The following is a 12405-nucleotide window of genomic DNA, read 5'->3' on the forward strand; positions in this document are numbered from 1 at the left end:
GACTGGGCCTCTGGGAAGTCTCCTGTACAAAGGCAATACCAATAGCGATTTAGATTAGCTAGAAAGCAAGAAATCCAAAGATTTCCTGCTTTCTAGCTAATCTAAATCTCCTGGCACAGCTGATCTTTGAAAAAGCTGATGGTCGGGTGGTGGGGGAATGGAAAAATAGTAACTTACCAAAAATTAGGCGAAGGCATAATGCAGGCAAGTTGGAAGGTGAGCATCCCAGGTAAGGCGACTGGACAGGGAGGGGAGGGGCCAGCCAGTGGTGCAATTTGCCGGTTCTCTGAAGTGCGTAGAATCATAACAACCAGTTTGGTCTGACCAGGTATAATCCCACCGTTGGAGAGTTTCCATTCCATTCCATCCTTTATTTTCTGTCAAGGTACAAGGATCTACTCAGCACCAATCCCACCTCCCTTAACAAATGCATGAAAAGATTGGAAGAGGGCCTAGATTTTTGTATGGATACTGAAAGTAACACTTTGTTCAATTTAATCTTTAGTAAGCTGCTTTGAACATGATGCTGCTGGCTCATGGGATAAAAGTGTCTGGATGTCTTAAATAAATGAGAAAGGTCTCATTGTTGATCAAGAATCATGCAATCCAAGTGTAACTTTACTACTCCAGTGGCTAGAAGCTAGATGCCACTGGGGTGAAATTGAAATGTCTGAATGGATAAGGGGAAGGAAAAAAATAGCTGAAGTATCTCTATATTAATTGTTGGGATCCAGGCATATTAAATATTTCTCCAGTCTGTTCCCCCAGCTTAGACTATTTTGTAGTTCTGCTAAAATGCATTTTTCCAGCCGTAAAGACCAGGATTTTCTAATCTCCAAATCACTAGCGTATTTCCTTTTTTTTTTTTTTTGCATTGTTGTAGTGTGTATCCTTTGTCTTGATCTACTGCTTTCACACTTCCAGTTCCCCTTCCTAGGCAGGGGGAGGAAAAATCTGTCCGATTTACATTTGAATATGAATTCAGTTTTGCCCGCTTGATACAACATCTCAGCTGCAACAGTTATTATACTTCAAAAATTATTCTTTTCATGGATTCTGCTAAGTAGATTGTTCAGAAAAAAAGCCTTAAAAGCATATGTTAAGGATAATTATACAAACAGGGTATACTTATGAAAATAATCTATACAAAGGGAAAAGCTCAGAAATACATATATTGAGTAAAATTCTTTACAAAGATGCCCATATTAGAACAAAATACTGATAAAAGGCATGGGGGGGTTTGGGTGTAGATTTCTTTAAGGAAACACAGAACTAAGATGACAGAACAATATGTTTGCCTGTTTGTTTGTGGGGAAAGCTTCCTAGATGGACTTTTCTTTCTTAAAAGGCTTTATTTCAGATTCACAATATTTGATTATTTTCAAAAACTGGAATGCAGGACGTCTTCTACTTACAACGAGCTAAAAGGATGATTAGGGGCCAGAGCATACGAAGAACGGTTGCAGGGACTGGGCATGTTCAGTTTAATGAAAAGAAGGACTAGGGGAGACATGACAGCAGTCATCCAATATTTGAGGGGCTGCCACAAAGAGTCAACCTATTGACACAAAGGGTCAACCTATTTTCCAAAGCACCGGAAGGCAAGACAAGAAACAATGGATGGAAACTAATCAAGGAGAGAAGCAACCTGGAATTAAGGAGAAATTTCCTAATGGTGAGAGCAATCAACCCATGGAACAACTTGCCTTCAGAAGATGTGGGTGTTTCATCACTCGAGGCTCTTAAGAAAAGAGTGGACAGTCACCTGTCTGGAATGGTATTGGACAGTGATGGTTAACCTTTTCGTCACCAAGTGCCTAAAGCGCGCATGCATCCCCAAAATGCAATGCACGCATACCCCACAGATGCGCCTCCCACGCATGTGTGTGTGTGTGAGACCCCCTGTGACCTCGTGCATGTGCCCCACCCCCATGCCTGCACACCACCCTGTGTGTGCGCCCTGCCCCCAAAGACCAGTTGGTTGACGGGAGGTGTGCGCGGTGGAGCTGAGCTGGGACTATGGTTTGCGTGCCCAGAGAGAGGGCTCTGCTTGCCACCTGTGGCACAGGTGCCACAGGTTCGCCATCACAGGTATAGGATCTCCTGCTGAGCAGGGGGTTGGACCGGGAGACCTCCAAATTCCCTTCCAACTTTTATTATTCTATGTTCTATTCAAAGTTACAGTGGCACTGAAGAAGGTGGCTTATGACTAGTCCTCACATTGTAGCATTCCCACGGCCACATGATTCAAATTCAGGTGCTTGGTAACTAAGTTTGACACCCCTTGAGCAGGGGGTTGGACTAGAAGACCTCCAAATTCCCTTCCAACTCTTATTATTCTATGTTCTATTCAAAGTTACAGTGGCACTGAAGAAGGTGGCTTATGACTAGTCCTCACATTGTAGCATTCCCACGGTCACATGATTCAAATTCAGGTGCTTGGTAACTAAGTTTGACACCCCTTGAGCAGGGGGTTGGACTAGAAGACCAACTCTCCCTTCCAACTCTGTTATTCTGTTCTGTTTTCTTGTTAAGCAAATCATCCCTCCCCCCAATTGCTTGTTGGAAGCCAGCTGGGAAGGTTGCAAAAAGCAAATTACATGACCTTGAGACACAGAAAGTGTCATAAATAGATGCCAGTTTGCCAGGTGCCTGAATTTTGATCCTATGATCGCGGGGAAGCTGCAACAGTTGTTAAGTGAGAGGAACAGCAGCAAATCACTTATTTAACTGCCGTTGTAACTCTGAGCAATTGATAGATGAATGGTTACAAGCCAAGGGCTACCTTTCTAGAACATTTACTATGGAATGGCATTGTAGAAATTAAGCAGCTTTTGTCTTGAGAGTTCGTTTCTGGTTATTTCTAGGTTTCTGTATTAATCCCGCGTGAGCCATAATGTCCCCAGCAAGTTATGGAAGGCAACCAGAAGTAAGGAAGCCTCATCGCATGTTTGATCCCAGACAGCGCTTTGAAGTGCATTTTTGCATTTAAGTCCTGCATGGATATATTGTAGATCAAAGTTTTTTTGTTTCTCTAAATGGGGCTTAGATAATGGAACAAACTGCAGCTGAACTGCCTTCTTGCAATTCAGGAGGTTCAACAGGAACATTGTCCAAAAAAAAAAAAAAAAGATTTTCAGAATTTTAAGTTTTTCAAAAGAATTTCCAGCATTATCTGAATTTTTGTAAATTGCTCACAGATAATGGGCTTAGACAGTTTTATAACTGTATGGTATACATACAGGTAGTCCTCAATTTACAACAGTTCATTTAGTAACCAAAGTTATAATGGCACTGATAAAAGTGATTTATGATCATTTTTTACACTTACAAGCTTTGTAGCATCTCCATGGTCACATGATCAAAATTCGGATGCTTAGCAGCTGACTCATATTTATGACGGTTGCAGTGTTCCCTTTTGCGACCTTCCGAGAAGCAAAGTCAATGGGGAAATCAGATTCACTTAAAACCATGTTATTAATTAAACAACTGCAGTGATTCATTTAACAACTGGCAAGAAAGGTCGTAAAATGGGACAAAACTCACAACACATTTCTCACTTAGCAACATAACTTTTGGGCTCTATTATGCACATATAAATCTCTGTATCGTTAATGTGTTTATTCAGGGGGTTATGAGTGCAGCTAATTCTACCCAGAATCAAACTGTAAAGTTATTGGTGGAATTTTTGGATCTAGGAAAAAAAAAAAAACAACCCAGTGAAAATGTTGATGAGCCTGAGGAATAAGTGGGTGGATGATCTACATGAGTCCCCAGCTTGACTTAACACAACGGCCACACAGCCTCTGAACTAATATAGTAATAGTTGTAATAGTGCAACCCAGAGCATTAAATCCGCTGATCGATATCAAAACGAAAAGCAATCAAGTTAATGCACCCGTCTTTGCCAATCCCAGCTGTTCTTTCTGCCCAGAGTAAGCACTGTTCATCCCTATCAAAACTCATTCCCCACAGAAAAAAATCCTGCAACTGTTTATAGGCAAATTTAGCCCCAAGAATACTAATTGATTCACTTCTTTGTTTCACCAACGCAACCTTCTAAGGAAGATTTGGAAAAGTTGTAGGCCGGCTTTCCAAATCCTGGGGCCTTCCTGGCGAATGTGGCTCCCGTTATTCTCTGAAAATATGGCATGTGGCTATTTAAAGCTAAAAGCGGGAATGTTAAAAGTTTTGGGATAAATCATCTTGTAACATGTATGGAATCCCAGGGAGTCCCTTGAGACCTTGTAACGATATGTGTGAATCACCTTGGGAGATGGAGATTGGGGTGGCGGGGGAGAGATGCTGTCTAGGTCAGGGCTCTCTGAACTTGGCAACTTTAAGACTTGTGGCCGGACATGGCTGAATGGGAAATTCTGGGAGTTGAAGTCCAAAAGTCTGACATGTTCCCAAGAGGAAACACCCCTGGCCTAAGGAATGGTCAGATAAGAGATGGTATCAGAGGTATCATTCAGCAGGTTATGACCAGTTCTGGAGAACCAGTAGTGGAAATGTTGAGTAGTTCGGAGAACCAACAAATCCCACCTCTGACTGGCCCCGCCCCCATCTATGCTCCGCCTCCTGAGTCCCAGCTGATTGGCTGGGTCTTCTTTGGTTGCCCTGCACCGGAGAACAGAGCTGGAAAGCAGGTTAGGGAGGTGGGTAAGGAAGGGAGATTTTACAGTATCCTTCCCCTGCCATGCCCACCAAGCCACACCCACAGAACCGGTGGTAAAAAACTTGAATCCCACCACTGGATGGTATCGCCTGCAGTTGCCAAAGGGGAAAAGAAAGAAACTCAGAAAGGAAGCTTCCCAACTTTTCAGACTATAAGAAAGACAGTGGGAGATTTGTGCTTTCAGACTTGCAAAAAATTCTTTTTAATATAGCCATATAGTGTAGTAGAATTAGCTTATGAACTACATGGGAAGGCTGACACATCTGCCTTGTTGCTTCTAGGGCAGACTTCAAAACAAGAAATGCCTGAAGCTGCAGGTCTCCACCTGCTGGGTTACAAGTCCCCTTAAACTCAGTTTGGTTCGTTTTTGAATTGGCTGGCGTTGAGCTGCATAAGTAAATACGTTGGTTTGCTGTGGCACAAAGAGGAGGAGATCCCACAAGGAATACAAGCTGATCTGCTGGTTAGGAAACATTGAAGGAAGTTGATGCAACAGGTGCTCGTTGGGTTAAGTCAGCCTGAGGCTAGCCTCACCAGTGGAATATGCTGTCCTTCCATATTTTTCCTTTAACTTACTTTTAATACTGGCACCAAGAGGAGCCGCCCAGGATAATCCTACAGGGTGTGTGAAGTGCGAGCTTTTTGTGTGAGGCTTGAGAAAGCCACTTAGCCGAAACATCAATGGAGGCGGCAGTGTGTTAGAAAGATTAGCTTTGTGCCTGGGTATCAGCCTTCAAGGAAGGCAGGTCAAGGAACAGATGCCACCAGAAATAATGATATAGATCCGTGATGGCTTAGCTCAACTGTTCTGTACTAAAGCCGCTTGCTGCTGTGAAATTAAAACCGAACCTCCTCTCCTCTGCTTGCGTTTTGCATTTGGAGCAGATTTCTTTTCAGGTGGGGAGGGGGAGTAGAATTCCTTAGCATCAGAGCGTGTTAATAATAATATAGGAAATATTAATGCTGTGATGGTCATTTTGAAAAATCCTTTCTTAGTCAGCACCTAGAAGCCAAGAGGAACATACATGCCAAAATTTCAAGTTTGTAGGCTTTACGGTTCTGGAGATTTTGTGATGAAGTGTGAGGGGTATTTTGCTTTTATATATATAGATTCCTTCCTCCTTCTATTTTTCCCAAATCAACGCTGTGAGGTTGACTGGGATGGGAAAGAAGACTGGCCCAAAGTCACCCAACCAGCTTTCATGCTTAAGGTGCAAACAGAACTCACAGCCTCCTGATTTCTAAGCCAGCATCTTGATTGCTACGCCAAGCTGACTTTCTTCTTCCTAGTCATCTCAATCTTTTCAATCTTCTTGAACTTTTCCTTTGATACTGTTCCATTTTTTTTAACCTTATCTATTTTGCTACTTTATTTTTATTAGTCCATGATTATAATTTTTTTAAAAAAATCTGTTTATGGAAACACCTCTTATATCTTCTTGGCTTGCTATAGAAAGCTTGCAGGGAGAATCTGTTTCCAGAATTTTCAGAAAGGTAAAAATATCCCTCTCGATCTCTTTCCCCCTTTCAAATTGGTGCTAAAAGATCAATTCATTTGAACTCAACTGCTGGCAGCTTCACCGATGCATCCTCCCAGGTGTTCTTGAGAGCAGCATAGAAGAGGATTGGCATCTGTTTTTTATTTTAAAATAAGTTAGAGACTAATTTCTAATCTCCTGCTATCATTAGAATGTATTTTTGTCAGGGCAGTATTGTGTAACCCGTTGTGAGCACATTCCAGGGATAAGGGACTTGCATTGTACAAAACTTTTTTGCCTTCAGAGCAGTTCTCTTTTACATTCGTGTACGTTGTGTGTGTGAGAGAGAAAAAAATTAACAGATCTGTAAAAATAATAAGCTTTTTTTCTGCTGTCTACAACTGCTTTTCGTCCATTTTCTACAACCTGTTGTGCTCTGGTTGTGCTGCACTTCAGTCCCATCCAGGGCATTGGGAAAGCTGACCAAGCACATTGTAAAAGATTAATAGACCGTATAGGTAACAAGGTGTAATCCTAGTTGCTGGAGATAGATGCTAGTCCTCATCATTTAGCTCTCTGTCAGTGTGGATGGAGGATTACAGGATTTAGTGTTAGGCACATCTGGAGAGATCTGGATTACGAAAGGCTATTTTGGTAGAAGAATGAAGGTCAGGTTAAGGGTTAGGGTTAGGAAACACTGAGCATTTCCCCATCTGGAGACCACCGGAAGTGAGCCAGTTTGGTGTAGTGGTTAAGGCACCAGGCTAGAAATTGGGAGACTGTGTGTTCAAATCCTGCCTTAGCCATGAAAACTGGCTGAGTGACTCTGGGTCAGACACATTTGCAGCCTTGAGTTAAGACAAAGTCATTGTGTACCTGTGTCCAGGTAAAATCATCTTGGTGGCATCGACTCCAAAATACATTTCATTGGTTTATACAGGATTTATTCTCAAATGACAGTTTTGGGGGCAAATAGCCCAGCCAATTTCCAACCAAGATCTGGGTCTTTATGACATGCTGAGCCTTCAATCAAGACAGTGTTCACATAGCATACAGGCAAATCAGTGGCTTAAGAGGATGGTCTGATTCCCACAGTTTGCTGAGATGTTGGCTGGCTTCCCATACCACAACCAACCATTCCCATTTTAATCTTCTCCAGTGTATTGTGTGAACCCAGTCGTATTGCGCCATAATATCAAAGGAGTTTTTACATCAGCACGGTGAAGGGTCTATTTCTCTGCCAACGGTTGTGTTGCTTAAAGGGTGTGGTGTTGTCAGATGGCAGGCTGAGACGTGACAGATGAAGCAGAGCCAAAATCATCTCCTATTAGCACCATTTCTTTTCTTTAATTTACTTTTAACACTTTTTCCTCTCTTCCTTCCGAGCTGTAAGTCCCCAGGGGAAACTCTTCTGAGGAATCTGACCTGATCTGTTTGCAAAATAGTTTTGAAATTAATTCAGAAATTGTTTCATGTTAAGGCAAGAGGCATAACGTAGCCAAATTTAGCAGGATATGATAATAGCCATCAACGGCCACATAGAGATAAACAACATCTACATACCACTCAAAAGAGGCAACCAAAAAGCCCAACAGGAAACAAAAAGTCCAAAATAGGTATCTTCAGCAGCAAGCAATAGCAATAGCAATACCACTTAGACTTATATACCACTTTATAGTGCTTTACAGCCCACTCTAAGTGATTTACAGAGTCAACCTCTTGTCCCCAACAATTTGAGTCCTCATTTTACCCACCTCGGAAGGATGGAAGACTGAGTCAATCTTGAGCCAGTGGGACTTGAACTGTCAAATTGTAGGCAGCTGGCTGCAGCAGAAGTAGCTTGCGGTACTGTACTCTAACCACTGTGCCACAGAGGCTCCATATGAGCAGAGACCAACATTAATACTAGATCAACGTAGAAATAAACTATACCACAATCTAGAAACTACCAACTTAGACAAGCATGCTAAGAGTAAACAACAACTAATCAATGAACCACCAAAGATATTCCCACCAACACTGACAGGGTAAGCCATTAGTATATACAACATCACTTGCGTCAGGGGCGCCTGTGGTGGCCCACGCATTCTGCCAGTGAACAAACTCCGTTTTCTCTGGCAGAGTCACCGCGGGCTGGTCCTTCGCAATTTCCAGGGCTCTCAGCCTTGAGTTTGACACCCCAGTCATAGAACAATTGTTAAGTGAGCTTTGTCCCATTTTACGACCTTTCTTATCATCCTTGTTAAGTGAATTATTGCAGTTAAGGTAGTGACATGGTTATTAAGTGAATCTGGCTTGCTTGCTTGCCAGAAGATCACAAAACGGGATCACATGATCCCAGGATAGTGCATCCATCACGAAGCAATTGCCAAGCATCGAAATTCTGGTCATGAAAATACTGCAAGAGTTGTAAGGGTGAAAAATGGCCACAGGTCACTTTTTTTTCAGTGCTATTGTAACTTTGAATGATCCCTACCTAAATAGAACATAGAATAATAGAGTTGAAACGGACCTTAGAGGCCTCCTAGTCCAACCCCCTGCTTCAGCAGGAGACCAGGGGTGGGCTGCTAGCGGTTCGCCCCGGTTCGAGCAAACCAGTAGTTCCGGCGATCAGTTGGCTCCGCCCACCCGCCCCTGCTCTAGTCCAGGGGTCTCCAACCTTGGCAACTTGAAGACTTGTGGACTTCAACTTTGCTGGCTGAGGAACTCTGGGAGTTGAAGTCCAAAAGTCTTCAAGTTGCCAAGGTTGGAGGCCCCTGCTCTAGTGTGTCCTATATTTCTGAGTTTTGCAGCTCAGCTGATTCGTGTGGCACAGTGGATTGCCGCACGAATCAGCTGTTGTACTCACTGGGGCTGCAACACAAGGTGAGTTATAGAGCTGAAAATGGGCAGTTTTCAATATCACACCGTCTGAATCACATCACTGCAGGAGACCTTAAACCGGTGATGGCAAACCTATGGCACATGTGCCAGAAGTGGCACGCAGAGCCTCTCTGCCGGCACACGAGCCATCATCCGGAACTGATCCACTGTGCATACGTGCTCGCCTTCCACCAGCCAACTGATTGTCGGGTATCTGCCGCGCATACACGGGGGGAGATGCGCATGCATGTACCAGGGGTGGGGGCGCGGGGGGTTGCACTCGCATGCGCAGAGGCACGCGGTGTGCACACATGCATGCACAGGGGGCGGGGGGTCACACGCACACTGCATTATGGGTGCAAGCACACTTGCATGCGCACTTTTGACATGCGACGACGAGAAAGTTAATGGCTGTCCCATCTCTTCTTGAAAGCCTCCAGCGATGGAGCACCTATTTCTGAGGACTACCTGAGCACTAAAGGAACAAACGTTGCATGCATTTCCACACAAATCGAGTTCTCCTATCTCTGGCTAGTGAGAAAATGCCGGAGCTCCTTTACAACAGCCCCGTCCTTCCAAAAAGTCGTTCCAAGTGGTCTTGATAATAATAATTAAAAAGGTTCTTTTCATTTTATAGAACTCCCGGAGAACTGGACGGACACCCGAGAGACCTTGCTGGAGGGAATGCTCTTCAGCCTGAAATACCTGGGCATGACATTGGTTGAGCAGCCCAAAGGAGAAGAATTATCTGCTACAGCTGTCAAAAGGATTGTGGCAACGGTGAGGGACCCAGAGCCCGTTTCCATTCACACCTTCCCTGACTCCTATTGTACCTAAACAGGTGTTTCTCAACCATGGCAACTTTAAGAGTGGTGGGATTCAGAATTTTTTACTACCCCGGTTCTGTAGGCATGGCTTGGTGGGCGTGGCGTGGCTTGGTGGGCATGACTTGTTGGCTGTGGCAGGGGAAGGTTATTGTAAAATCCCCCTTCCCTCCACACCCCACTAACCTGCTTTCCAGCTCCCTTCTCCTGTGCAGGGCAACAAAAGGAGACCCAGCCAATCAGCTGGGACTCGGGAGGCGGAGAAGAGATGGGGGCGGGGCCAGTCAGAGGTGGGATTTGCCGGTTCTCCGAACTACTCAAAATTTCCACTAGAAAAAAACTTCTGAACTAGTCAGAACCTGCTGAATACCACCACTGGGGTGGACCAACTCCCAGAATTCCCCAGCCAGCTGCCTGGGGAATTCTGGGAGATGAAGTCCACCCGTCTTAAACTTTCCAAGATTGAGAAAAATGCTTCCCTAAGCAATCCGGGTCGGCGACCCACTGTTGCGAACAGGACAATAAGAATAATATATTTCCACAGCTCTCCATATTTAACACTGGCTGGATGTGAGAGATGGTCCTGAAAACATGGGTGATAAGGGGGTTTTCAGTCTGCTTAAGATCTATAATTTAAAACCAATTAGCATTTTTATCACTTGCTTTAAAACGTTTTTCGTCCCTCTCCGTTGTTGTTTCTTTATGGACTTCATACATTTTTTATGTGTCTGCCCGTGACTAAATTAACCTGCCATGGAGGAAGAATTTATTTTCTAATTTCTCCTGGTTAACTTAGACACCCAATAACGCCTATTTGGGCAATCAGTGCACACAAAAAACCCTGGGTTTGTTGTGTACATGTGCCCATTAATCCTCGACTTGCAACCACAATTGAGCTCAAAATGTCTTTTCCTTTTTTATATATATAAAAAGTTTTTTTTATTTTTAACAACAAACAGACAAATACAAGAATAAAACAATGAAATAAAACCATCTTTCAATTATACAGTGTACAATATGTGTAGTCTTTTCCTCTTAAATTTAAATTTACCTTCATATTACATTAATCAACTTTCCATGTCATGTTATATTATTATTAAACCATCATTAGACCTTAGTTTCAAATGCACATTATCCTTTAGAGCAAATGTCATGCCCCTGGTGGAGACGGACTCTGAGGGAGAGGAGGAACAGACGACAGGGAGTGGAAGGGTGGCTCTGGAGGTTGTGGAGGAGGCTGGGGAAGGGCAGAGGCCGGCTGAGCAGTCAGAGGAGGACCCAGGCCCATATCCCTTCTCCATCCTAGGGCACGCAGGGAGGAGAGGATAAGGGAGAGACATGGTTTACTGGGGAGGAGAGGGCCTTGATCCTCTTCATAGGCTGCAGCTGTGACAACTGAATAAGAGCAGACATGCGTATGGGCCAGTGCTGGAAACAAAGCATGGAAATACCTCTAGTTTATAGTTCCTCTCCGAGTTTGGCGTTCTTCCCACTGTGTGTTATCTGTGGACGTCCTCCAGCCCTTATCTTGCCTGGTTTGTGTTGCTTTTTACTCTTTATAATTTAAACAGCATTTTCCTCCTTTTCGTAACTGCTTGTGGGGGAGGTTTTTTTTGTCTTCCATCAAAGATATTCAGAGCTTGGAAGCAAAGTGAAGGAATAAAAGGGGCTCACCTGTTTTCTGTGACTGTGTTTGTTTTGTATCCCACCCTGGGTCATCACAGCAAATCTCAGTTCTTACTAATTTTAATTCATTTTAAAAGCCATTCAATAATAATCAATCATAACATTATCATTGCTGTTTAAATGTCTTTTCCTAAGTGAGACAGTTGTTAAGTGAGTTTTGCTCCATTTTATGACCTTTCTTGCCACCATTGTTAAGTGAATCACTGCAGTTGATAAATTAGTAACCCGGTTGTTAAGTGAGTCTAGCTCCCCCATTGTCTTCGCTTGTCAGAAGGCTGCAAAAGGGGAAATCTCGCGACCCAGGGACACTGCAACCCTCATAAGTATCAGCCAGGAGCCTGAATTTGGATCATGTGACCATAGGGATGCTGCCACGGTCATAAGTGTGAAAAATAGTTGTGTCCCTTTTTCAGTGCCTTTGTAACTTTGCACGGTCCCTAAAGGAACTGTTGTAAGTCGAGGACCACCTGTATTTGTGTTGGTACAGGTAGTCCTTGACTTAACAACCATTCGTTTTGCAGCTTGTTCGTCCTATGGTCAAAATTCAGGTGCTTGGCTCATATTTATAACGGTTGCAGAGATTTCCCCTTTTGCAACGTCTTGACAGGCGAAGTCAAAAATGTGGCACTGAAAAATGTGTCCAATGAGTGGTCCTTGCACTTATGACCACCGTCGCATCCCCATGGTCACGTGTTCAGAATTGGGGTGCTTGGCGACTGGTACATATTTATGATGGTTGGACGGGCTCAGGGTCAGTCCCAGCTGGCTTCTGACAAACAAAGTCAATGGGGAGAGCCAGATTTGCTTAATGACCACCTGGTTCACTTAACAACTGCAGTGATTCACTTAACAACCATGGCAAAGAAGGTCGTAAAAT

The 12405-nt window shown here is 43.7% G+C and overlaps 1 protein-coding gene across 5 annotated transcripts in view; it reads left to right on the forward strand.

Moving 5' to 3' along the window:
• LDLRAP1 (low density lipoprotein receptor adaptor protein 1) overlaps nucleotides 1-12405 on the forward strand; it is a 72305-nt gene that overhangs the window by 15872 nt on the left and 44028 nt on the right. For all 5 annotated transcript variants that reach the window (XM_026702588.2, XM_087939649.1, XM_087939652.1 and 2 more), the window contains exon 2: nucleotides 9656-9798. In XM_026702588.2, coding sequence (XP_026558373.2) covers nucleotides 9656-9798 — 143 coding nt within the window. The remainder of the gene's footprint in view (nucleotides 1-9655; nucleotides 9799-12405) is intronic.

This window comes from Pseudonaja textilis, chromosome 10 (genome assembly GCF_049901715.1).
Source record: "Pseudonaja textilis isolate UNSWEBS1 chromosome 10, rPseTex1.2, whole genome shotgun sequence".
NCBI classification, from domain to species: Eukaryota; Metazoa; Chordata; class Lepidosauria; order Squamata; family Elapidae; genus Pseudonaja; species Pseudonaja textilis.